The sequence below is a fragment of the Phocoena sinus genome, chromosome X (genome assembly GCF_008692025.1).
Source record: "Phocoena sinus isolate mPhoSin1 chromosome X, mPhoSin1.pri, whole genome shotgun sequence".
NCBI classification, from domain to species: domain Eukaryota; kingdom Metazoa; phylum Chordata; class Mammalia; order Artiodactyla; family Phocoenidae; genus Phocoena; species Phocoena sinus.
Window position 1 is genome coordinate 99511448 of NC_045784.1, and position 25774 is coordinate 99537221.

The 25774-nt window shown below is 40.2% G+C and overlaps 1 protein-coding gene across 1 annotated transcript in view; it reads right to left on the reverse strand.

Moving 5' to 3' along the window:
* LOC116747970 overlaps window positions 1-19005 on the reverse strand; it is a gene marked incomplete at both ends in the record, with an annotated part of 781548 nt that extends 762543 nt beyond the window's left edge. The window contains 1 exon segment of the mRNA XM_032620672.1: window positions 16674-19005. Coding sequence (XP_032476563.1) covers window positions 16674-19005 — 2332 coding nt within the window.
* Window positions 19006-25774: the final 6769 nt, after the last annotated feature.

Below are 25774 nucleotides of genomic sequence, written 5' to 3' on the forward strand. Positions count from 1 at the left end.
GTATGCTAACACATATACATGGAATCTATAAAATTAATAAATGGTTCTGATGAACCTAGGGGCAGGACAGGAATAAAGACGCAGACATAGAGAATGGACTTGAGGACACGGGGCAGGGAAGGGTAAGCTGAGATGAAGTGAGAGAGTGGCATGGACTTATATATACTACTAAATGTAAAATAGCTAGCTAGTGGGAAGCAGCCGCATAGCACAGGGAGATCAGCTCGGTGCTTTGTGACCACCTAGAGGGGTGGGATAGGGAGGGTGGGAGGGAGACGCAAGAGGGAGGACATATGGGGATATATGTATATGTATAGCTGCTTCACTTAGTTATACAGCAGAAACTAACACACCATTGTAAAGCAATTATACTCCAATTAAAAAAAATGTTTTTAAACAACAAAAAAATGTATAAGCAATCTCAGTTGAGGGTGTGCAGGAAAAATAAGTGCTGACCTGTCATTTTAGAAATGAATAGAGATTGTAAGACTAAAGGCAAAAGGAACTGTACATAAGAACTGTGCTCCAGTTGATAATCTTGCTCCCACACAAGTGGGTTAACAATTTTGAAACCATTATATGAGTATACAAGAATTGAACAATTAACGTAAATTGATGGTGTATGGCAGGAATTAGGGTTCCATGGTTGGAGTGAGAATTTCCAGAAACTAGTAAGAACTTGCTGTATAAAAAAATAAAATTCAAAAATTCAAAAAAAAAAAAAAAAAGAAAAAGAATTTACAGATAAGCATGCAAGGGGAGAAGGCTAGAATGATTCATGTTGTACAAGATTAGGGCCCTCACTTACATAACTAAATGATTTAATTAATAAATAAATAGAAGAAAAGAGACAAATCCCCATGAAGAATTCCAAGTAATTTATGTAGATACTGTGCCTGCAAGAGTGTAGAGTAACTGTCCACTCCTTAAGTGTGCCCTGTGCCTAGTGACTTCCTACGAGTATGAAAAGGGTGAGAGAAGAGAGTAACTTTACTGTGGAGGAACCTAACACTACCTCAAGCTAGGTGCATAAAGTTCATATGAACAGTGATGTTATGTTGATACTATGTACCCTTGATATAGTATGATGAAAATGGTACATTACTTCTGTGGTCTTCCTCCTCAAAATCTGTAATTCCAGTCTACTCTAGAGAAAAACATCAGGCAAATGACAATTAAGGGGCGTTCTATAAAATACCTGACCAGTACTTTTCAAAATTGTCAAGGTCTTAAAAAGGAAAATCTGAGAAAGTCTAATAGCTAAGGAGAGATGACGACCAAGTGTAATGTAGTATTCTGAATGGGATTCTGGAGCAGGAAAAGAATATTAGTTAAAAATCAAGGAAATCAAAAAAAAAAAAAAATCAAGGAAATCTAAAGTATGGGCTTTAGTGCATAATAATGTATTGATACTGGTTTGTTAATTATGGCAAATATACCAAACTGATGTTAAGATGTTAATACTAGGGGAAACTGGATATGAGATATATTGGAGCTCTCTGTATTATCTTCATAACTTTTTTGTAAATCCATAACTATTCCAAAATTTAAAGTTCTTTTAAAAATGTTAAAGGATAAGTTTAGAGTTAAATTCTAAGCTTTGTTACTATGTTTAGGGCCTAATTGCATGGTTTGTGGAAAAAGAACGCTATGTAAACACTAATGTTGCAATTAAAGAATGGCAGTTTCTTCCCAAAGTGTGACTGTTCAGAGCCACAGCGGCTGAAATAGACAAAGGGAATTGTGGATATTATGATGGTAGGGGAGCTTAAAGACTCCTTTGATTTAGCTTAGGCATTTAGAATGCCCAAGAAGCAGTGTAAAATGTTCTTTTCTGTTTATCTTAGAAAATTGTAGAGAGGAGTTGTTCCCTTGAGAGGCACTACAGATATTATATCAAAAATATAATTCTGGGTGTTGTTTCAGTACATGTAGTCAACAATTCTCAGGGCTCTAAATGATGAGATAGGAGGAGAAAAATTGCCTCAGATGGAGGTATATTGGGACAAAGTACCCTGGGACTCATGAGATAGCGGTAATCAGAAATCATTTTGGCTTCTGAAGGTGTATGGTGACTATTTGAAAAGGTTCAAATTCCATTTGGAAAGATAGCTCTTTCAAATTTCAGGCGTGGGTGCTTCACACATGATGTATGGTTTTCTGGCAAATTAGATGGCTTCTCAAGGGAAGTGATACAAACACTCTGTGTCATTTGATCAGAGGAGCCATTTAACTTCAACCTCATTCAATTTAGATGGCTTAGGCAGTCTATAATAGCGCAGAGAGCAGAAGCAAAGGAGAAGGGTGTTTTTCCCTCACTGGCTGCTTAAAAGTCCTTCAACAAGGACTTCTCTGACAGGGGCTTAATTTAAACTTACAGTAACAATGATTTAGAGCTGTTTCAGCATTGGAAGAGAGATAGTAAGGAGATTGGAGAAAGGAAAGCTAAGTGTGGGGATCTCCTGAACTGGCTCAGTGTTCACATAGCCTGGGAATAATCCCAGTGTAAAACAAAATTCTAGGCTATTTATAATGTAGATCTGCTTTTGTGTGATCTGGCTTGAGGCTGGGGTACTTAACATTTAACAGGAATTCCTTAAGCTACATAGCAATCAAAAGGTGGTATCTGTTGGCTGCTTTCTTCATATAATAGTGGTGATGAGAATGTGTTGGGGAAAAGAGCAATTGAAAAGTAGTATTTTCTGGAGCAATCATTTCGATACCTCCTTGTGTTCCTGGAGCAATCAGGTCTGCTACTAAGAAACCAGTGTTCACATCCAAGAGAGTTTTAAAAAAAAAGATTGCCACACTACTCCGTGCAAACTATAGGGGATGGTTCATACTGTATATTAAACATTTGTGGTGAAATTTACATGTTTGTAGACTATAAGGTTTTTTTAAAATTTCTATAAAATCTGTAGATGTGTTTGTAAATTCCTGTTTGTTTCTAGTAGATGTGGGTGGGAGTGGGCAAAGAGGAAGGTCCTTATCTCTAACTGTTCCCAAGTCCATACCAAGTAATTTAATTTTTTCCACTGTTCTGCTTGCAGTGTTTTCATTCCTCATCCATTCTACATAATTAAAAATTATTCCTTACAAATCTGTCTAATGAGTAATGACTTTACCATCAAATCCCCAGATTCCCACAGAGTTAAATTATAGAGAGGCAGTTAAATTTGGCTGAAGAACAATGGAAATAAACTTTGTATCAGAGAAGTGAGACTGAGAAATCTAGTCCAGCATGATCTCTTATGCTCTTAGAATTTACATGTGTGCGTCCACAGGTGCACACAGATGATATGAGACAGGGCTCTTGGCTATCTGTATTAACTGACTAAGAGACATGTTAGACTGTGTTATCCTTCATTAGATAATGATCCTATTTACCCTGAAAAGTCCCACTTCTCCTAATCAGATGATTATATAAGTATCCCAAATATTTCTAAAAGCATTTGTAAATACTTTTTAAAAATGATAATACCATTTGATATATACTTAAAGGAACTTGGTATATCATACCACTATTTTTCCTTTCCGAAAAGAATTAGTGAAGACACACTCCTTTCTTTATTGAGATATAATTTACATATAACATTGTGTAAGTTTAAGGTGTACATGTTGGTTTGATACATTTATATATTGCAATATGATGACACTGAAGCTTTAGCTAACATCTCTGTCATGTCACATAATTATAATTTCTTTTTTATGGTTAGAACATTTAAAATCTAGTCTCTCAGTAATTTTGAAGTATATAAAAAAGTATTGACTATACTCATTATACTCTGCATTAGATCTCCAGAACTTATTATCTTCTAGTTGTATGTTTTCACCCTTTAACACCATCTTCTCAATTCCCTCACCCCTTAGCCCCTGGTAACCATCATTCTACTCTCTGTTTCTATGAGTTTGGCTTTTTTAGATTCCACTTACAAGTGATATACGATATTTATCTTTCTCTGGCTTGTCTCACTAAGCACGATATCCTCAAGTTTCATTTATGTCATCGCAAATTGCAGAATTTCCTTCTTCATGGCTGAATAATATTCATATATATATATATATATATATATATATATATTCTTTATCCATTCATCCACTGATGGACACTAAGTTTGTTCCCACATCTTGGTTATTGTGAATAATGCTGCAATGAACATGGGAGTGCAGACATCTTTTTGATATCCTGTTTTCATTTCATCTCACTTGGATATATACCCAGAGGTGAGATTCCTGGTTCATATGGTAGTATTTACGTTCCTGCCAGCAATGCACAAGGGTTCCCTTTTCTCCACAGCCTCACCAACACATGTTATTTCTGTTATTCTTGATGGTAGTCATTCTAACATGTGGAGGTGATATCTCATTGTGGTTTTGAGTTGCATTTCCCTGATGGTTTGTGATGTTGACCATCTTTTCATATGTCTGTTAGTCATTTGAATGTCTTCTTAGGAAAAAAGGTCTATTTAGCTCTTCTGCCCATTTTTTAATTGGATTGTTTGGGGATTTTGTTGTTGTTGCTATTGAGTTATATGACTTCTTTATATATTTTTTGGATATTAACACTTTATCTCATATATGATTTTCAAATATCTTCTTCTATTTCATAGGTTGCCTTTGCATTTTGTTGATTGTTTCTTTTACTGTACAGAAACTTTTAGTGTGACTGAATCCAATTTGTTAATTTTTGCTTTTGTTGCTTCTTCTTTTGGTGTCATATCCAAAAAATCATTACCAAGACCAATGTCAAGGAGCTTCTTCCCTAAGTTTTCTTCTAGGAGTTTTACAGTATCACGTCTTATGTTTAAGTCTTTAATCTATTTTGATTAATTTTGTGAGCAGTGTAAGATAGGAATCCAATTTCATTTTTCTCATGTGGTTATTCAGTTTTTCAATCACCATTTGTTGAAGAGACTATTCTTTCCTCATTGAGCATTCTTGGCTCACTTGTCAAATGTTAGGAGTGCAATTGCTGGTCTGTACAGTAGTTGCATTTTTAGTTTTGTCATTGAACCAGGTTCATTTGCCCAATGCACACCAAGCCAAACACTGAGATGCCAAGGTTCACAGCAGAGATAAGTTTTATTCACAAAGCAGCCAAGTGAGGAAATGGGAGAACAAATCTCAAATCTACCTCCCCAGAGATAGGGTTTAGGAATATGTATGGGGTAAAGAGGTAGGGTAGTATGAGGCATGGGGAAAGGTGATTGGAGGTAACAAAAGTGAGGTAATTGGTGCAAGCATAGTCAAACTTCATGGTTTTTATAGGACACATGTTCAGAAAATGGCCACATTAGCATGTTCTGAGAAAGGAGTTTTTGGCCCTCTGACACCAAAAGATCATCTATTGGACACTCACACAAGCCCAGTTGAATGGTCAGTGGTCTTGACTGACTTGAGCTGGGCAAGAACTAACTCTAAGTTCCTGAAAAACAACTTAGGCAACCATTAGTATAGTGACATATATATATATATATATATATATATATATATATAGTGACATATATCTATATCTCTATCTATCTATCTATCTATCTATCTATCTATAGTGACCCATAACACCATCAGAGGTGTTACCTATAGGGACAGTTAAAGGAATCTTGTGATATATTGTTTAAATTATGAGAAGCTTAGAGGGTATGCAATTTGCAAGAATAATTAAAGTGATCTTGATTAGTGAAGGAAGGTTACAATTTACTTTTTTTTTTTTTTTTTTATGTGCGGTACATGGGCTTCTCACTGTTGTGGCCTCTCCCGTTGTAGAGCACAGGCTCCGGATGTGCAGGCTCAGCGGCCATGGCTCATGGGCCCAGCTGCTCCGCGGCATGTGGGATTTTCCCGGACCAGGGCATGAACCCGTGTCCCCTGCATCGGCAGGCAGACTCTCAACCACTGTGCCACCAGGGAAGCCCCCTACAATTTACTATTTTTTTAATTAATTAATTTTTGGCTGTGTTGGGTCTTTGTTGAGGTGAGTGGGGGTTACTCTTTGTCGTGGTGCCTGGGCTTCTCACTGCGGTGGCTTCTCTTGTTGTGGAGCATGGGCTCTAGGTCTCTGAAAGTTGCTTTTACACGGGCTTCAGTAGTTGTGGCTCGCAGGCTCTAGAGCGCAGGCTCAGTAGCTGTTGCACATGGGTTTAGTTGCTCTGCGGCATGTGGGATCTTCCTGGACCAGGGCTCGAACCCATGTCCCTGCATTGGCAGGCAGATTCTTAGCCACTGCACCACCAGGGAAGTCCCACGATTTACTGTTTATTAGACAAGCAAGTTATAATTTAATGCATCTAATCCTCAGTTTCTAAAGAAAAGACCAAGATAATTTTCAAAATAGCCATTTTACATTCCCACCTTTAATGTATGATTAACACAGTTTCATCATATCCTCACCAGAATTTGGTATTTTTATGATTTTGTATTTTTGCCATTCTAATGTGTGTAGTGGTATTTCATTGTGGTTTTAATTTGCATTTCTCTGATGGTATTTTTGTTGAATATCTTTTCCTATGCTTATTTGCCATCTGTATATATTCTTTGGTGAAATATATGTTCATGTGCTTTCTCCATTTTCTAAGTATATTATATATTCCTTACTGTTAAGTATTGAGAGTTCCTCATATATTCTTAAAGCTAATACTTAGCTAGGTATGTATTTTGCAAATATTTTCTGCCAGTCTATAGCTTGTCTTTCCATCCTCTCTACAAAGTTTTTTGCCAAGCACAGCTTTTCAGTTTTGATGAAATTCAATTATTAATTTTTTATTTTCTAATATTTATTTATTTATTTTGGCTGTACCGGGTCTTAACTGCGGCACACAGGATCTTCATTGCAGCATGTGGGATCTTCGTCGTGGCATGCAGGATCTTTAGTTGTGGCATGTGGAATCAAGTTCCCTGACAAGGGATCGAACCCGGGGCCCCTCCATGGGGAGCATGGAGTCTTAACCACTGGACCACCAGGGAAGCCCCTCAATTCTTTTTTTTTTTGAATTGTACTTTTGGTGTCAAGTCTACGAACTTGCTGCCTAGCCCTATATTCTAAATGTTTTCTCCTGTTTCTTCTTCTATAATGTTATAGTTTTGCATTTTACATTTAAGTCATTGATCTATTTTGAGTTAATTTTTGTATAACATGCAAGATTTAAGTTAAGGTCAAGTAGTGACCTTAGGTAAAGTTTGGTTCATTTTTATTCTTTACATTTTTCTGTTTAGATTCCCTATCTTTTCATTTATTACAAGTATTTGTTTCATTAACTCATTGAACATCTTTCATAGTATTGATGTTTTTGTTTTAGCAAGCAATTACCTTCTTTATGTTCAAACTGCAATTTTTATCTTGCTTTTGGTGGACAGAAATTCAAATCCCAGATCAGTTATTTTAGAGTTAGCTGCATTCTGCTTTTAGACTGTCTCACACATGCTTGGTTCACCCATCAGACAGAAATTTAAGCAGAGATTATACACAGAATTTAGGATTCCCTTTTATTATTTCTCTCCTCTCTGAGATTCCTTCCTCACTTCCCAGTGGCTTATGCTGTTCAGTGGCTATGATCTCTGGTTCTTCAGGGGAGAAAATAGGTGCTTTTTTAAAAGACACAATTTTTGTGACCTCATGTTGCACCTCTACTGTGACCTATACTTAGGTTAAATTTATAAAAACAGTGAACTCACCCATGTTGACCTTTCAAATATCAATTCTTCTCCAAAATCTGCTGTTTTTTTGTTTATTTTCCAAAGCCTTCAAGTCGTTAAATTTTGTATTTTATCTAGAGTTTGTGTAATAGCTATATTGATATGTCAACTTGGCTAGTCTACAGTACACAATTATTCAATAAAACCCTAACCTAGGTGTTGAAGTGAGGGTATCTTGAAGATAAAATTAAAGCCATGTGATTAAATTGTAAATTTATGTCAAGGAGATTATCTAGGACAATCTTGGAGGACCTTATGAAATTTTTTGGAAGGGCTTAAAAGCAGGGCTAAAATTTCCCTTAAGATAGAGAGAAGAAATGCTATCTGGGGACTATAGCTTCAACCCATGAGTGTGGAGTTTGAGCTACCCCATGAACTTTGCTTCCTGCATTCCTGTCCTGTGGATTTGGACTTGCAGCCATGGAGGCTAAGAAGGTCCAAAATCTATAAGGCAGGCACTCAAGAAGTGGGGACAGGGGAGGGTAGTGTAGAGAGTGAGAGCGATAACCAGAGCAACAGCAAGAGGGAGAGCAAGACTGTACATATCCTACTGGTTCTGCTTCTCTGGTTCAACTCTGACTCATACACTCCTTCATTCTAAAAATCCACTGATATTTTATATTTTTAACATGATAATTCCAGGATGTAAATTCCTTAGATGAGGGATGTCTAAATATATTTGTTCTCTCACCTGGCTCACTGCCTTTTATCAATTGGTTATTTTTTATTGTGAACTAATTTAATTGACACTAATCTCTGAAAATATTAAGGTTGTCAATTGAAGGTTCTCTGCTTTATAGGGAATTTGAATTATTTTCTGCAAGTAGTCTCAGGAGCATTACTGACTTGGGACCAAGAGGGATTTCAGTCCTCTTCTACTCAAGTTAATCTGATAGTCCCTCAGCCTAACAACTACTTTATATCTAAGCCAAACTTTGAATTCCATATCATAGTGTTGAAATGTATTTTCTCTCAGGGCAATCTACCCTTCTTACATACTTATGCCTTATAACTACCATTTCAGCACTCATTACCATGAGATTTTCCTTTAAATTTTCCTTTTTTTCTTTTAGATAACTTTTCACATTTCCTGTAATCCCTGGAACATGGCAGAAATTATTTTTTAGGAAAGATTTTGTTGTTTTGTAATAGGTGGGCTTGTAGTATACCATACAACCAGAGTGTAATAACTAAATATTATAGCATGATAGTAAATTTTGTGTTCAGTAGGGCAAATCCTCCTTACTTGTTCTTTTTATCCCCAAGAGTTTTCTTTGTTATTTTTTATGTTTATTCTGCCATGTGGGTCTTCTAATCACTTTGTACTAAAATCCCATTGGGAATGAAAATACACTGGGTTGCTTAATTTGGGGTTTCCTCACATCTTTACATAATTGAATCTTCCTATTTCTAACCACTGGGTTTCTCTATTAACTCTTCTATGTTCTTCAGTGCTGTTTCATAATTCTCTTCTTGAAGGCTGTCTGTAGCTTTTGCTTTTTTTAGTCCAAAGTAGCAAAGTGAATTATTAAAATATTTTGATGGTATTCTGAATAAGATTGTTTCTTCATTTACACTTTCTAATTTGTTATGACTGCTATTTATTCGTGTATATAGATACTGTACTCAAAAAAAAAAAAGCTGGCTAAATTTGTATATTTTCTCTAATAATTTCTTTTAAGAATTTCTTTTCTAGTCCTCATGTCTTATGTATTTATTTTTGTTACATTACATTGGTTAGGCCTTCTACCATGGTGTTGAATAATTTTAGTGGTAGCAAGAATACTTGTCCTGTTTTTTTGTTTGTTTTTTTTGTTTGTTTTTTATTGTAATAAACATGCTTCCTTTGCTTCATTCTTAAGTATGATGCTTGACTTTCAAAGTTTGAAAGTTCTCTTCCTAATTTGCTAAAAATATATACATACATTTTTAAAATTAAATTGATCTAAATGTTTTTTTCTTCATAATTTGAGATGATAATATCTTTTCTTTTTTAATATAATATTTTTGTCACTATCCCCAATAGAATTTCTGATGTTGGACAATTCTTGCATTCTTGGGATAAATTCTAGTTGGTCATGATATGTTATATTACTGTTTTTAAAGTATTGCTAGATTCAGTTGATCAAACATTTTTTAAGGAATTTTGAAGCTATATGACATATATTTATATTCATTAGTAAGATTCATCTATAATTATATTTTCTTATATTTTTCTTGTACATATTTAATATCAGGGTTATAAAAAGTAGCTCTTAAAATCATGCTAGCAAAAATAAAACAATTCATGAATGGATGAAAGACAAAGCTGAGGGACTTGTACAAAAAACCAAACTGGATAAAAAGATATAAAGATAGAAAATTAGAGGATCACCCTAGGAAGTGAAATCTTTTTTTTTTTTTTTAATTTATTTTACTTATTTATTTTTGGCTGCGTTGGGTCTTCGTTGCTGCGCATGGGCTTTCTCTAGTTGCGGCGATCGGGGGCTTCTCTTCATTGCGGTGCGCAGGCTTCTCATTGCGGTGGCTTCTCTTGTTGCGGAGCGTAGGCTCTAGGCACGCAGGCTTCAGTAGTTGTGGCGTATGGGCTTCAGTAGTTGTGGCTCACGGGCTCTAGAGCGCAGGCTCAGTAGTTGTGGCGCGCGGGCTTAATTGTTCCGCGGCATGTGGGATCTTCCCAGACCAGGACTCGAACCCGTGTGCCCTGCATTGGCAGGCAGATTCTTAACCACTGCGCCGCCAGGGAAGTCCCGGAAGTGAAATCTTTGAGTAATAGGAATTCCATAAGGAGAGAAAAAATTGTGAGATGGGAGGAATTAATTCAAAGAAGTGATTCAAGATGATTTTCATTTCCCAGAAGAAAAGAGCTGAGTTTCCAGATTGAATGGACCCACTGAAAACAATATGGAAAAAGACCCACAAAAAGTCACATCACAGTGAAATTTCAGAACAGTAGGGACAAAGATACAGTTGTAAATGCTTTCAGGTAGGAAGAAGTAGGTTACTTATGTAGGGGAACAAAACCTGCCACCTTAAAATGTCTCTTTGGCATATAGGTTATTTTGAGCTGAAAACAATGAAGGAAAAAAAGACTCAGGAAGAAACTTTGACCTTCCCCCTAACTACCTAAAAGAATGTAGATAGAGGATCTGTTTCTGGACTAAAGCTATCACTGGAACTATCTGCAGTGAATATGGGCTAGGTGTGGTGGGGGGAACTCTTACAAATCAGAGTCCACTCCTGGTCCCATTGTCTCTGCCTGGCCCAGCAAACATTTGTTTACAAAACATTTGCTTTTCCACCTCCATGTGAATTACCTTTGAAGTCCCAAACCACTAGCCCCCAAATCCTCTTTTGTCTTTAGCTGAAGATGGTATTTAAGGTGAGGGTTTCAACCATTTTGGTGAGTTACCCAGTTTTCCGGGGTCTCTCCCATGTATACATGTCATTAAACTTTTGCATGGTTTTCTCCTACTAATCTGTCTCATGTCAATTTAATCCTTAGGTCAGCTAAAATAACCTAAAAGGGTAGAGGAAAATTTCTTCCTCTTTCTTTCTTCCTTACAAAGGATCAGGAATCAAAATGACATCTGACTTCTCAATGGCAATACTGACAGCTATAAGACTATGTAGTAATTTCTTTGAAATTCTGAGAGAGAATTATTTTCCACTTAGAATTCTATACCGAGTCAAAAAATATTGATAAAAAAATGTTGATCAAGCAAGAGAGTAGAATAAACATGTGTTTAGATATGTCAAGTCAAAAAATAAAATAAAATAAAAAATATAAAAGAATACACAAAAGAAAATTTAACTTCTCTGCACATTTTTGTCTGAATCTACTGAAAGATTTATTCTACCAAAACAACCGATACCAGTAAAAGAAAGCAAAATCTAATTTTAAAAAATGGGGGTGGAGGAGGTTTGACATCAGCAAGATGGCAGTGTAGGAAGTCCTAGACCCTTCCTCCCCCAACAAGCATACTGATACAGCAACAATCCACAGGCACATTCCATCTGTGAGGAATCAAAAATCAATTGAAAATCTCCTGCACCCAGCTGAGCCTGAAACCAGACTCACTGAAGCTGGTAGAAAATTCAAGACACCCTTATACTGGGGACCCTGCCCATAGGTGCAGCATCATAAGATCAGGAGGAGACTCCCTAGCTTGCAACTTCACCTAGTGGCCCAACTATTCCAAGGGGGTTCCCTGAGGACTAGCTTCTATCTTGCTAGTCTTGGAGCTCTAATGGGTCCAGCACAGACTAGCTGCCCAGGGGAGAATGGAGGTAGTAGCTTAGGCTGGTAGGTGCCATAGATCTGTGTTCAGCACAGAGTGAGAAGAAGAAAAATCTGAGCTCTCAGCTTCCCCCTGTGGAGGGAAAAGTTGGGCTATATGTGCAGTGTCCCAATTTATCTGGGGCTGCCCAAAGAACTAGCATTTATCTTGCCAATCTTGAAGCTCTGATGAGTCCAGCACAGTGTAGCCACCAAGAGAGGACAGAGGCAGTGGCTTGAGCTAGTAGATGCCATAGCCACCCCACCATGTTCCCTTCCTAGAATCTCTAGTCCCTTAGGCACTATTATTATTGTTATTATTAAGTACTGTCCTGGCTAAAGCTTATTGCCTTTCACAGACAGCGTATCATGGACTGTAGGGATTTACACTGAGAAAATTATCAAACAATGTTCATGAGGGTCATTGAAAATCCATCTTCTCTAGTCTTAGAGGGCCCTCATTATATTTAAGAATCTTCATATTCTTAGAGACTCCCTATCCCAAGACCCAATTACCACTGTAGACTTTTTAGATTGTGGCCTCTTACTTGATTTATATATTCTATGCTCCCTCAAGATATAGTTCTCAGGGACTTCCCTGGTGATCCAGTGGTTAAGACTTCACCTTACAATGCTGGGGGTGCAGGTTCAGCCCCTCGTTGGGGAGTTAAGATCCCACATGCCTCGTGGCCAAAAAACCAAAACATAAAACAGAAACAATATTGTAACAAGTTCAATAAAGACTTTAAAAATTGTCTGCATCAAAGAAAAAATCTTTTAAAAAAAAAGGATACAATTCTCTATTTCAAGATCTCTCTCTCTCCCCCCTTTTTTTTGCTTAGCTTCTCTACTTGTTCTGGATGTCTGAAAGAAGTTTCCCTTTTATTTCCAAGGCAAATATCTCTTGTCTTTGTCTTCACTCTTCTTCTGGGACCATACTCCATCAATTATAACCTTCTTCAAGTATTTTTAAGCCCTTCTTTCACGTTTTTCTTTTTTTAAATTCTGCTTATACTTGGAAGCTAATGATGTTAGACCCAAACGGTCTAAGAGGGATTCCAACTCGCCCAAGAACCGCCAAGAGTCGAGAGCCGCTGCAACACGCAAGAGGTTTATTAGGAGCCGATGCACCGGGGTTCCCTGAACCTCACGCAGGAGGCCGATGGGGAACCCCTAAAAGCGGAATCACATACTTTTTATAGGTTTATTTACTCATAGGGCGGGTATATTCTCACAATGATTGGGTAAATGTGGTGACTTTTGAATTCATTGGCTTAGGAACTTTTGTCCCACCTTCTGGCCGTTACAGTTGTTCGTTCATTGTGGCGGTTAAGGCGTATACCTGTTACGGGCAACTGGAAAATTACCCGCTGGCTGGAAAGTCCCCGTCAACTGAAAAACTCCAAGAATTGGTTTCGATAGGGAGAAGAATTGGTTTCGATAGGGAGAAGGAGTGGCGCACGATAGGGAGAAGAATTGGTTTCGATAGGGAGAAGGAGTGGCGCAAGAGGTTGGTTTACGGGAACAAGTGAGGGGGTGGAAAGTCCCTAAAGGCCCCACATTCCCCCCTTTTGTTTTTTTGTAACTAATTTCAATCATGGAATTTCAGTTTCTTTTTGCGAGTTTTGGTATTGTTGCCTTAGCATTAAAACTTGTACCGTACTAATGCGTTCTCTAATAAAGGCTATCAGGCGATTTAGAAGGCATGGTCCAAAAGTTAAGAGCAACAATAAAATAATGAGGGGCCCTAACAAGGTGGAAACTAAAGTAGTAAGCCAGGGAGATTTATCAAACCATGATTGAAACCATCCTTTTTGATTTTCCCTTTCCTGTTGTCTTTTGTCCAGGCGCTCCCTAAGTTTGTCCATAGTTTTGGTAATAGCCCCAGAATGATCAATATAAAAACAGCATTCTTCTTTTAGTGCAGCACATAGTCCGCCCTCCTTAAGGAACAGCAGATCTAATTCCCTCCTGTTCTGCATTACCACCTCTGAAAGCGAGGTGAGGGATTCTTTTAACTGAGTTATGGAACTTTCTAACGCCCAGAGGTCGACATCTACAGCTTGTCTAAAGGCATCATAGTAGTGAGGTTGTTGAATGAGGGCTGTTGCACCTGTTCCTACCCCGGCTGCCATTCCTAGTCCTAGGAGTACAGCCAGGGTGAGGGTTATGGGCTCTCTCTTAAACCTTCTTTTGCCTTCGTATTCATCTAGAAAGGATGAATCTGAATGATAAATGAGTCTGGGGACCAGCTGAACTAACACACAAAAATCGGTTGAAGCTTTAAGGACCTCTAAAGAAATGCAGGGGGTCAATCCTGTGTTACATGCCCACCATCCATCCGGAGGAGGGAGGAGATACCCTGAGCCCTGTGGGAGGCTTAAATTGGCACAAAGATGTTGGTGGGACGAGGGGGGCGTTCCTACACATGTACCGTTTCCTAATACTGAGGCCAGGGTCAATTTACTATTTCCTTCTTGTTTCCATCGACATTGATCTGGAGTGTTAACATTATTATAATTAGAATTATATCTTATAGCATCATAATAAGGGGGAGGAGCAGCATAGCAAAGCCAACATGATTTGGTAGCCTCCGGGTTTGTGGTATTTAAAACCTCAAAAGCCGCCTGGACCAATGAGAGCATTCGGTCCCGGGGGGTCTTGGGCTTGATTGTCATTTTTTTTGGCTCAAAAGTTTGGTTTCTTATCTCTGGTAACGCTGTGGGAGGGGCCAAAGGTAGCAAAGAGTGCCCTATCTCAGGGTTGGGGCCTATAGGAACTGGAGTAGGGGTTTCAATTTTTAGTTTGATGGTCATTAGTAATCCATCATCATATCCTTCTTTTATAAAACCTGATTCCCCATGAATGGCCATTTATCCAATTTTTATCCTTTTTTCCTGGTTCACTAAAAGAAATCTTAAGGGGATGGCACCATTTAGTACATTCAGGCCTATAAGTTAAGGGGTTGGTTGGGTGTGTATAATTGGCTGTCACCTTAATAAAGTCCCAGCCAGAGGTGGGCTTCCAATAGGTGTCTCCTGTGGTTTCACATCCCCAGCTTTTACAATAAAAATGTTCTTTTCCCCCACATTGATAATTTAGGGACCTATGGCGATGAGATCCTGGGCATACATAAAAGGTAGAGTTGCTAAATTTCTGTCGCGTACCCGAGTTTTGGCAGCCGTATTGGCCGGCCCGACCGGGTATGGATGGGGCATTTTGACGATCATGGGAGTGTGCTGTGTCCCAATTGGGAGCTCCTATAGCTAATTTACAGACATCGGGGAAAAGGTCTGGCCACCAGGTCCAAGGAGCAGCAGTATGGCTAACAGACCATATTACATCTCCAGTTTGGGAAATTACCTGCCAGGTTAAACGCTGGGGCAGGTGAGGACTAAAATTACTCACAGTCAGTAGGGGTAACAAAGTTAAAGTTATAAGTCTGATGATCGCAGAAGCTTGAGCTTGAGCGGGTTGCTGGTCTTTTGGGCTCGCCATTCCGATGATGCAGATGCTGGCGCGGCCTTCACGTGTGAAGCGTGGATCCACGCAGCGATGCCGTCTACCTTTATAGCCGTGGGGGTGGTGAGCAGGACGATGTATGGTCCTTTTCACCGAGGCTCTAGTGTCTGGGTTCGGTGCCGACGGACGTACACGGAATCTCCGACTTGGAAGGGATGAGCCTCTGCTGGTGTTCCTGGTCGGTAAGCCTCTGCCAGCTGGGACCACACCTCCTTTTGGACCAACTGGAGTCCCAACAGCCTAGCATATAAGTCAGTGTTATTCTGGCAGTCAGGACTTAATTTCTCCCTTAGCGTAAAAAGAGGAGGTGGGGCCCCGTATAGTATTTCAAATGGAGTAAGATAATAGCGGGAGGGGGTATTTCTAGCCCGGAACAGGGCTAAGGGAAGGAGCACCGTCCAATCTGTACCGCCAGTCTCTATGGACAATTTAGTTAGGGTCTCTTTTAGAGTTCTATTCATTCTCTCTACCTGTCCTGAACTCTGGGGTCTATAGGCACAATGTAATTTCCAATCAGTCCCCAGGTATTTGGCCACACCCTGACTTACCTGGGCGACGAAGGCGGGACCATTATCTGATCCTATTACCTTTGGTGCCCCGAACCGGGGGAAAATTTCTTCTAAGATCTTTTTGGCCACCACAGTAGCTGTCTCCTTCTTCGTCGGGAAAGCTTTTACCCATCCTGAGAAGGTATCTATAAAAACTTCCTCTAGGAAACTGCTTCCGTCAGTAAACCAGGTAACATCGGCGTTGGGGAGGGGCTGATCCATCAAGTCTGGTCTGCTACCGTGTGCTGCAGCCAGTACTTCCTGACAATCATGGATGACGGTAGTGCTTTCCAGGTCAGGGTCGGGTAACAAGGTGGCCGGGTTGAGTCCTGTGGCTGATGTAAACTTAATACGATCTGAGTTTAACAGCAGGGCTTGGTAATGAGTCATTCTGGCATTTGTTAGCCATCTGTCGGGTGGCTGGCGAATCACACTTTCTAATGCATGGGGGGCTGTTATCGTTAAGTTCTGCCCCAAAGTCAGTTTGTCAGCATCTTTGACCAAGGCGGCCACTGCGGCGATTATTTTTAAGCAGGCGGGCCATCCTGCTGCCACAGGATCCAATTTCTTTGATAGGTACGCAACCGGGCGGTTACAGGGGCCCAGTTTCTGAGTTAGTACTCCCTTTGCAATACCTTTATTCTCGGCCACGTACAGATGAAAAGGCTTAGTGATATCTGGTAGCCCCAAAGCTGGGGCTGATAGCAGGGCTCGTTTAATTTGGTCAAAAGCCCGTTGTTCTTTATCCCCCCAGGCAAAAGGGATGCCATTTTTGGTCAGAGGATATAGAGGGGCTGCTAATTCAGCAAACCCCGAAATCCATAGCCTACAAAATCCGGCCGTCCCCCAAAATTCTCTAACTTGTTTGGGACACTTGGGGGCCGGTATCCGGGCAACGGTGTCTTTCCTGCTTTCCGAAAGCCATCTCTGTCCTCCTTTTAACAAGTATCCCAGGTAACTAACCTGTCGTTGACATATTTGTGCTTTCTTTGCTGAAGCCCGATATCCCAATGTTCCCAGTTCTGTTAACAGCCTCTCAGTTCCCTTGATGCAGTCCTCTTGGGTTTCAGCAGCTAAAAGACTATCATTGACATATTGAAGTAGAGTTACCTGGGGATTGGATTCTCTATAAGATGCCAAATCCTGGTGGAGAGCCTCATCAAAAATGGTGGGGGAGTTCTTGAATCCTTGTGGCAGGCGAGTCCAAGTCAGCTGGCCTGACATCCCTGAGGCTGGATCCTTCCACTCGAAAGCAAAGTAGGGCTGACTGAGAGAGGAGAGTCTCAGGCAGAAGAAAGCATCTTTAAGATCCAAAACAGTGTACCAAGTGTGCTGAGGTGGAAGAGTACTTAAGAGATTGTAGGGGTTGGGTACCGTGGGGTGGAGGTCCATTACCCGCTTATTTACCTCTCGTAGGTCTTGTACCGGCCGGTAATTATTAGTTCCTGGCTTTTTGACTGGCAAAAGAGGGGTATTCCATGCAGATTGGCACCTTACCAGGATCCCTAATTCCAGCAACCTTTGTATTTGAGGACGGATGCCATCCCGGGCTTCTTTGCTCATAGGATATTGGCGGACTGCCACTGGGGTGGCAGTTGCTTTGAGTTCTACCACAACGGGGGTACGATATTTTGCCATTCCCATGCCGGCAGTTTCTGCCCAAGCCTGTGGAAACCTGGTCACCCAATCCTGCATGTCAACTTGTGGAGGCAAAGGCACTTCATATAACCTATGTTCATCTTCCAGCTTCATGGTCAAAATTTGGAGTAATCTCCCTTGGTTGTCAGTTATGGTGGGCCCTTCTGGTTGAAAGTGGATCTGGGCCCCCACCTTAGAAAGTAAGTCTCTGCCTAGCAGAGGGTATGGGCACTCAGGTATGACCAAGAATGAGTGGGTTACTCGTCCCACCCCAAGATCTACTGTCCTTCGGGTGGTCCATGAGCACTGCTTATTTCCAGTGGCCCCCTGGACCCATGACCTTTTAGTTGAAAGGGGGCCCTTTGAATGGAGGAGGACTGAGTGCTGGGCTCCGGTGTCCACCAAGAACTGGACGGGTTCCCCCTCCATTTTAAGAGTTACCCTGGGCTCGGGGAGAGGGTCCGAGCCCTGACTTCCCTAATCTTCCTCTTCCAATGTTAAGATTTTATCTCTGGTTGGCCTTCCCCCGTTCCTTTTTTTAGGGCATTCTCTTGCCCAATGACCTTTTTCTTTACAGTAGGCACATTGGTCCTTGTCTAATGGCCGCCTTCTATCCGTTGTTCGCCCTTCCTGTCTATTTCTGTCTCTAATGTTTCCTCCTCTGACTACAGTGGCCAGTATCTTACTCAAATGTCTTTCTTGCCTTTTATCTCGTCTTACCTCACGAGCCTCTTGTTCCTTCTGCTTTCTTTCTTCCCTTTCTTCTTCTGTCTCCCTCTTATTATATACTTTATTTGCCTCTTTTACTAAGTCCTGAAGGGAGAAACCTTGTAGGCCATCCAGCCTTTGTAACTTCTTTCTAATATCAGGGGCCGCCTGGTCAATAAAGGCCATTGCTATGGTGGCCTTATGTTCCTCAGAGGTTGGATCATAAGGAGTGAATCGTCTAAAAGCCTCCATTAAGCGTTCTAGGAACACGGTTGGCGATTCCTGGGGCCCCTGAGTTACCTCTCTTACCTTAGCCAAATTCGTGGGGCGCCTGGCCGCTCCATGGAGACCTGCCACCAGAGCCTGGCGATACATTTTCAGGTGCTCCTTACCTTCCGGGGTATTAAAGTCCCAATTCGGCCTGACGAGTGGAAAACCGGCATCAATCTCGTTAGGCAACTGGGTAGGTTGTCCATTGGCGCCTAACACATTCTTTCTAGCTTCCAGGAGAACTCGTTGTCTCTCCTCAGTTGTGAGGAGAGTCTGGAGGAGCTGTTGACAATCATCCCAGGTGGGTTGGTGGGAGAAGACAAGAGACTCTATTAAAGCAGTAAGAGCCTGTGGGTTTTCAGAGAAAGTAGGGTTATGCATCTTCTAGTTATAAAGATCTGCAGAGGAAAAGGGCCAGTATTGAAGGGGCCTATTCCCGTGGTTATCGGGGGGGGCCATATTCTCTAAGGGGTAAAGCAGTGGAATCCGGGGAAACAGCCCTCCGGCTTCTGGTGCCCGCCGAGGGATCCCCCCTTTCCGCCATAACAGGTGGCCCTACTGGTGCGGAGGGTTGTGAAGCTGGGGGTCCTAGGGGCGGCATGGGATTTAGGGCCGGAGGATAAGGAGGTGGGGGATCTAGAAGAAGCAAATCAGACTGCAGGTCAGGATATGTCGCCTTTGGTGGGTCCGGGGCAGCAGGTGACTTTTCCGTGTCTGGGGTTTTCTTCAGGGCCAATATCTCCGATTGTGCTGGAGCGCATGCAGACGTGCCTGTTGAGGAAACAAAGGGCCGGACCCACGGAGGCGGGGAGAGAACTAGATCTTCCCAGACCAGAATATATGGTATCTGGTCTGGGTGTCCGTGGAGTCCTGTATTAAAGACCCTAGACTTGACTGGCCCGACCTTATCTAACAAAAAGATCCCTCGGGTGGCCACCCTGTCTGAAATGTAGGCCACTCAGAGGTACACAGCGTTTGCCATTTTCCTTTCCTTACTTCTACCGAAAGGTTGTGGGCCCTAGCCCTAACTTCGGTCCAGTGGCTTAGGGTAAGAGAAAGAGGAGTCGTCATAGTTTGTCCCATTGTCGTCCGTCAAAAGAAAGATAATAGTACAGAAAAACAATAAAATTTCAAAAGACACACATTGATATTGCCGCCGCGAACTTAAAACTGAAACCAACTCAAATTCAGATGGCAGCTTATATAACCTGCCAGAACCAGATGAAGGGAGACAAAATTTGTTTCTCCTTCCAGATGGACCACCAGGGCGTCCCCCGGGGCCCGTGGACACCAGCTTTCGGCACGTCTGCCTAGCCAGGAGTCCAATACAGATTCCACAGCAAGCCGGTTCACACGGCTTTTTCCTAATGGCGGCTAGCAACAAACAAACGACAAACAAACAGACAATTGGGCTCGAGCCTACCTGATACCTCCGACTCCCGATGTTCTTGTGACCCGGGGGCGAGTGGGGATCCCGGACGAGCCCCCAAATGTTAGACCCAAACGGTCTACGAGGGATTCCAACTCGCCCAAGAACCGCCAAGAGTCGAGAGCCGCTGCAACATGCAAGAGGTTTATTAGGAGCCGATGCACCGGGGTTCTCTGAACCTCATGCAGGAGGCCGATGGGGAACCCCTAAAAGCGGAATCACATACTTTTTATAGGTTTATTTACTCATAGGGCGGGTATATTCTCACAATGATTGGGTAAATGTGGTGACTTTTGAATTCATTGGCTTAGGAACTTTTGTCCCACCTTCTGGCCGTTACAGTTGTTCGTTCATTGTGGCGGTTAGGGCGTATACCTGTTACGGGCAACTGGAAAATTACCCGCTGGCTGGAAAGTCCCCGTCAACTGAAAAACTCCAAGAATTGGTTTCGATAGGGAGAAGAATTGGTTTCGATAGGGAGAAGGAGTGGCGCACGATAGGGAGAAGAATTGGTTTCGATAGGGAGAAGGAGTGGCGCAAGAGGTTGGTTTACGGGAACAAGTGAAGGGGTGGAAAGTCCCTAAAGGCCCCACAATATAACATAGTGCTTACAAGCACAGACTCTAGACTCGAACCCTAATTCTACTACTTAAGTGCTGTGTGAGTTTGAATAAGTCATCTAGCCTTTCTGAGTTTATTTTCCTATCCATGAACAACAGGATGGTTTCAAAGCATTAAGTGAGATAGTCTACATAGAGTGTTTAGCAGAATACTTGGCATATGGTAAGAACTAAATTGTTAGGGATTATGCTAAAAATAATGACATTGACCAAAATAATGTAGCTCAGTTTTCTCCTATCTTAGAACAACTCTCCCTCAACCCTGATACCTCCACAAGTGAACTTTAATCACTACCCTCATTGAAACATGGCTGCCTATTCCCACCAACTCATCCTTGTTTAAAACCAAAGACTTCTGTCTTCACTGCTTGACTAAAACTGCTCTCATGATGAGGCTGAATCTTTCTTGTCCTAGTCCAGTGCTCAATCACCTAAACCATAATACCTCCTGTCAAATATGTTGGCTGATTCGACTGGCATGCTTTTTCAATTATACATGATCTCTCTGGATCTCAAAGATAGGTCTTACAGTTGTCATGATGTAGGTTATCAGAAAAGACAAGATAGGCCTTCAACAGAAAAAGTGACATTTATTTCTCAAGTGTTGTTTCTTAAAGTGCTATAATCAAATGCTTCTGACCTGATTTCAGATCATTCTCATTCATTCCCCCACTCTTGTTAATCTTGTTACCCTTCATCTACATTATGCTCTCCTAAGAAATTTTTAAAATATTTCATAATACTCTACCAAAACATTGAGGACTCTTGAATTAATAATCATTATGATATGACTTTTTTGTGAGCTACATCTGCATTTGAAACCAATGAACTGCATCAAACTTTGGTCATATGGTCCCTTTTTTTGAAAATTGGTCTGTGGCTCCATATCAACTTCCTTGAGAAGGTGCTGAGGCCATTCCACCGTTACAACAAAGTAGAGGGCCCTGCTTCAGGCAGCAGAGAAATCTAATTTTAAAGTCTAATAAGGAAATCTGGGCAGATGAATACCAAGGAGAAGGTGATGTTGACCTAGTTCAGTGCACTGCAGAATTAACACTTGATGGGGGAATCCTGCAGCCTGTGGAACAAAAACCACATTCACAGAAGATAGACAAGGTGAAAAGTCAGAAGGCTATGTACCAGATGAAGGAACAAGATAAAACCCCAGAAAAACAACTAAATGAAATGGAGATAGGCAATCTTCCAGAAAAAGAATTCAGAATAATGATAGTGAAGATGATCCAGGGCCTCAGAAAAAGAATGGAGGCAAAGATCGAGAAGATGCAAGAAATGTTTAACAAAGATTTAGAAGAATTAAAGAACAAACAAACAGAGATGAACAATACAATAACTGAAATGAAAAATACACTAGAAGGAATCAATAGCAGAATAACTGAGGCAGAAGAACGGATAACTGATCTGGAAGACAGAATGGTGGAATTCACTGCTGCAGAACAGAATTAAGAAAAAAGAATGAAAAGAAATGAAGGCAGCCTAAGAGAACTCTGGGACAACATTAAATGCAAAAACATTTGCATTATAGGTGTCCCAGAAGGAGAAGAGAGAGAGAAAGGACCCGTGGAAATATTTGAAGAGATTATAGTCAAAAACTTCCCAAACATGGGAAAGGAAATAGCCACCCAAGTCCAGGAAGCGCAGAGACTCCCATACAGGATAAACCTAAGGAGAAACAAGTCGAGACACATAGTAATCAAATTGGCAAAAATTAAAGACAAAGAAAAATTATTGAAAGCACCAAGGGATAAATGACAAATAATGTACAAGGGAACTCTCATAAGGTTAACAGCTGATTTCTCAGCAGAAAGCCAGAGGGAGTGGTTTGATATATTTAAAGTGATGAAAGGGAAGAACCTACAATCAAGATTACACTACCCAGCAAGGATCTCATTCAGATTCGATGGAGAAATCAAAAGCTTTACAGACAAGCAAAAGCTAAGAGAATTCAGCACCACAAAACCAGCTCTACAATAAATGCTAAAGGAACTTCTGTAAGTGGGAAACACAAGACAAGAAAAGGACCTACAAAAACAAACCCAAAACAATTAAGAAAATGCTTATAGGAACATATATATGGATAATTACCTTAAACATGAATGGATTAAGTGCTCCAACCAAAAGACACAGGCTCGCTGAATGGATACAAAAACAAGACCCATATATATGCTGTCTACAAGAGACCCACTTCAGACCTAGGGACACATACAGACTGAAAGTGAGGGGGTGGAAAAAGATATTCCATGCAAATGGAAATCAAAAGAAAGCTGGAGCGGCAATTCTCATATCAGACAAAATAGACTTTAAAATAAAGAATGTTGCAAGAGACAAGGAAGGACCCTACATAATGATCAAGGGATCAATCCAAGAAGAAAATATAACAATTATAAATATATATGCACCTAACATAGGAACACCACAATACACAAGGCAACTACTAACAGCTCTAAAAGAGGAAATCGACAGTAACACAATAATAGTGAGGGACTTTAAAACCTCACTTATACCAAAGGACAGATCATCCAAACAGAAAATTAATAAGGAAACATAAGCTTTAAATGACACAATAGACCAGATAGGTTTAATTGATATTTATAGAACATTCCATCCAAAAACATTAGACTACACTTTCTTCTCATGTGCGCACGGAACATTCTCCAGGATAGATCATATCTTGGGTCACAAATCAAGCCTCAGTAAATTTAAGAAAATTGAAATCATATCAAGCATCTTTTCTGACCACAATGCTATGAGATTAGAAATCAATTACAGGGGAAAAAAAACATAAAAAACACAAACATAAGGAGTCTAAACAGTACGTTACTAAATAACAAAGAGATCACTGAAGAAATCAAAGAGGAAGTCAAAAAATACCTAGAGACAGATGACAATGAAAACACGATGATCCAAAACCTAGGGGATGCAGCAAAAGCAGTTCTAAGAGGCAAGTTTATTAGCTATACAAGCCTACCTCAAGATAAAAGAAAAATCTCAAATAAACAATCTAACTTTACACCTAAAGGAACTAGAGAAAGAAGAACAAACAAAACCCAAAGTTAGCAGAAGGAAAGAAATCATCAAGATCAGAGCAGAAATAAATGAAATAGAAACAAAGAAAACAATAGCAAAGATCAATAAAACTAAAAGCTGTTTCTTTGAGAAGATAAACAAAATTGAGAAACCATTAGCCAGACTCATCAAGAAAAAGAGGGAGAGGAGTCAAATCAATAAAATTAGAAATGAAAAAGGAGAAGCTATAACAGACACCGCAGAAATACAAAGCATCGTAAGAGATTACTACAACCAACTCTATTCCAATAAAGTGGACAACCTGGAAGAAATGGACAAATTCTTAGAAAGGTATAACCTTCCAAGACTGAACCAGGAAGAAATAGAAAATATGAACAGACCAATCATAAGTAATGAAATTGAAACTGTCATTAAAAATCTTCCAACAAACAAAAGTCCAGGACCAGATGCCTTCACAGGTGAATTCTAACAAACATTTAGAGAAGAGCTAACATGCATCCTTCTCAAACTCTTCCAAAAAATTGCAGAGGAAGGGACACTCCCAAGCTCATTCTATGAGGCCACCATCACCCTGATACCAAAACCAGACAAAGATACTACAAAAAAAGAAAATTACAGACCAATATCACTGATGAATATAGATGCAAAAATCCTCAACAAAATTCTAGCAAACATAATCCAACAACACATTAAAAGGATCATACAACATGATCAAGTGGGATTTATCCCAGGGATGCAAGGGTTCTTCAATATATGTAAATCAATCAATGTGATAAACGATGTTAACAAATTGAAGAATAAAAACTATATGATCATCTCAATAGATGCAGAAAAAGCTTTTGACAAAATTCAACACCGACTTATGATATAAACTCTCCAGAAAGTGGGCATAGAGGGAACCTCCCTCAACATCATAAAGGCCATATACAACAAACCCACAGCAAACATCATTCTCAATGGTGAAAAACTGAAAGCATTTCCTCTAAGATCAGGAACAAGACAAGGATGTCCACTCTCACCACTATTATTCAACATAGTTTTGGAAGTCCTAGCCACGGTAATCAGAGAAGTAAAAGAAATAAAAGGAATACAAATTGGGAAAGAAGAAGCAAAACTGTCACTGTTTGCAGATGACATGATACTATACATAGAGAATCCTAAAGATGCCACCAGAAAACTACTAGAGCTAATCAATGAATTTGGTAAAGTTGCAGGATACAAAATTAATGCACAGAAATCTCTTGCATTCCTATACACTAATGATGAAAAATCTGAAAGAGAAATTAAGGAAACACTCCCATTTACCATTGCAACAAAAAGAATAAAATACCTAGGAATAAACTTACCTAGGGAGACAAAAGACCTGTATGCAGAAAACTATAAGACACTGATGAAAGAAATTAAAGATGATACCAACAGATGGAGAGCCACACCATGTTCTTGGATTGGAAGAATCAGTATTGTGAAAATGACTATATTACCCAAAGCAATCTACAGATTCAGTGCAATCCCTATCAAAATACCAATGGCATTTTTTACAGAAGTAGAACAAAAATCTTAAAATTTGTATGGAGACACAAAAGACCCCAAATAGCCAAAGCAGTCTTGAGGGGAAAAAACGGAGCTGGAGGAATCAGGCTCCCTGACTTCAGACTATACTACAAAGCTGTAGTAATCAAGATGATATGGTACTGGCACAAAAACAGAAATATAGATCAATGAAACAGGATAGAAAGCCCAGAGATAAACCCATGCCCCTATGGTCATCTAATCTATGACAAATGAGGCAAGGATATACAATGGAGAAAAGACAGTTTCTTCAATAAGTGATGCTGGGAAACTTGGACAGCTACAGGTAAAAGAATGAAATTAGAACTCTTCCTAACACTGTACACAAAAATAAACTCAAAATGGATTAGAGACTTAAATGTAAGACCGGGCATTATAAAACTCTTAGGGGAATACATAGGAAGAACACTCTGACATAAATCACAGCAAGATCTTTTTTGATCCACCTCCTAGAGTA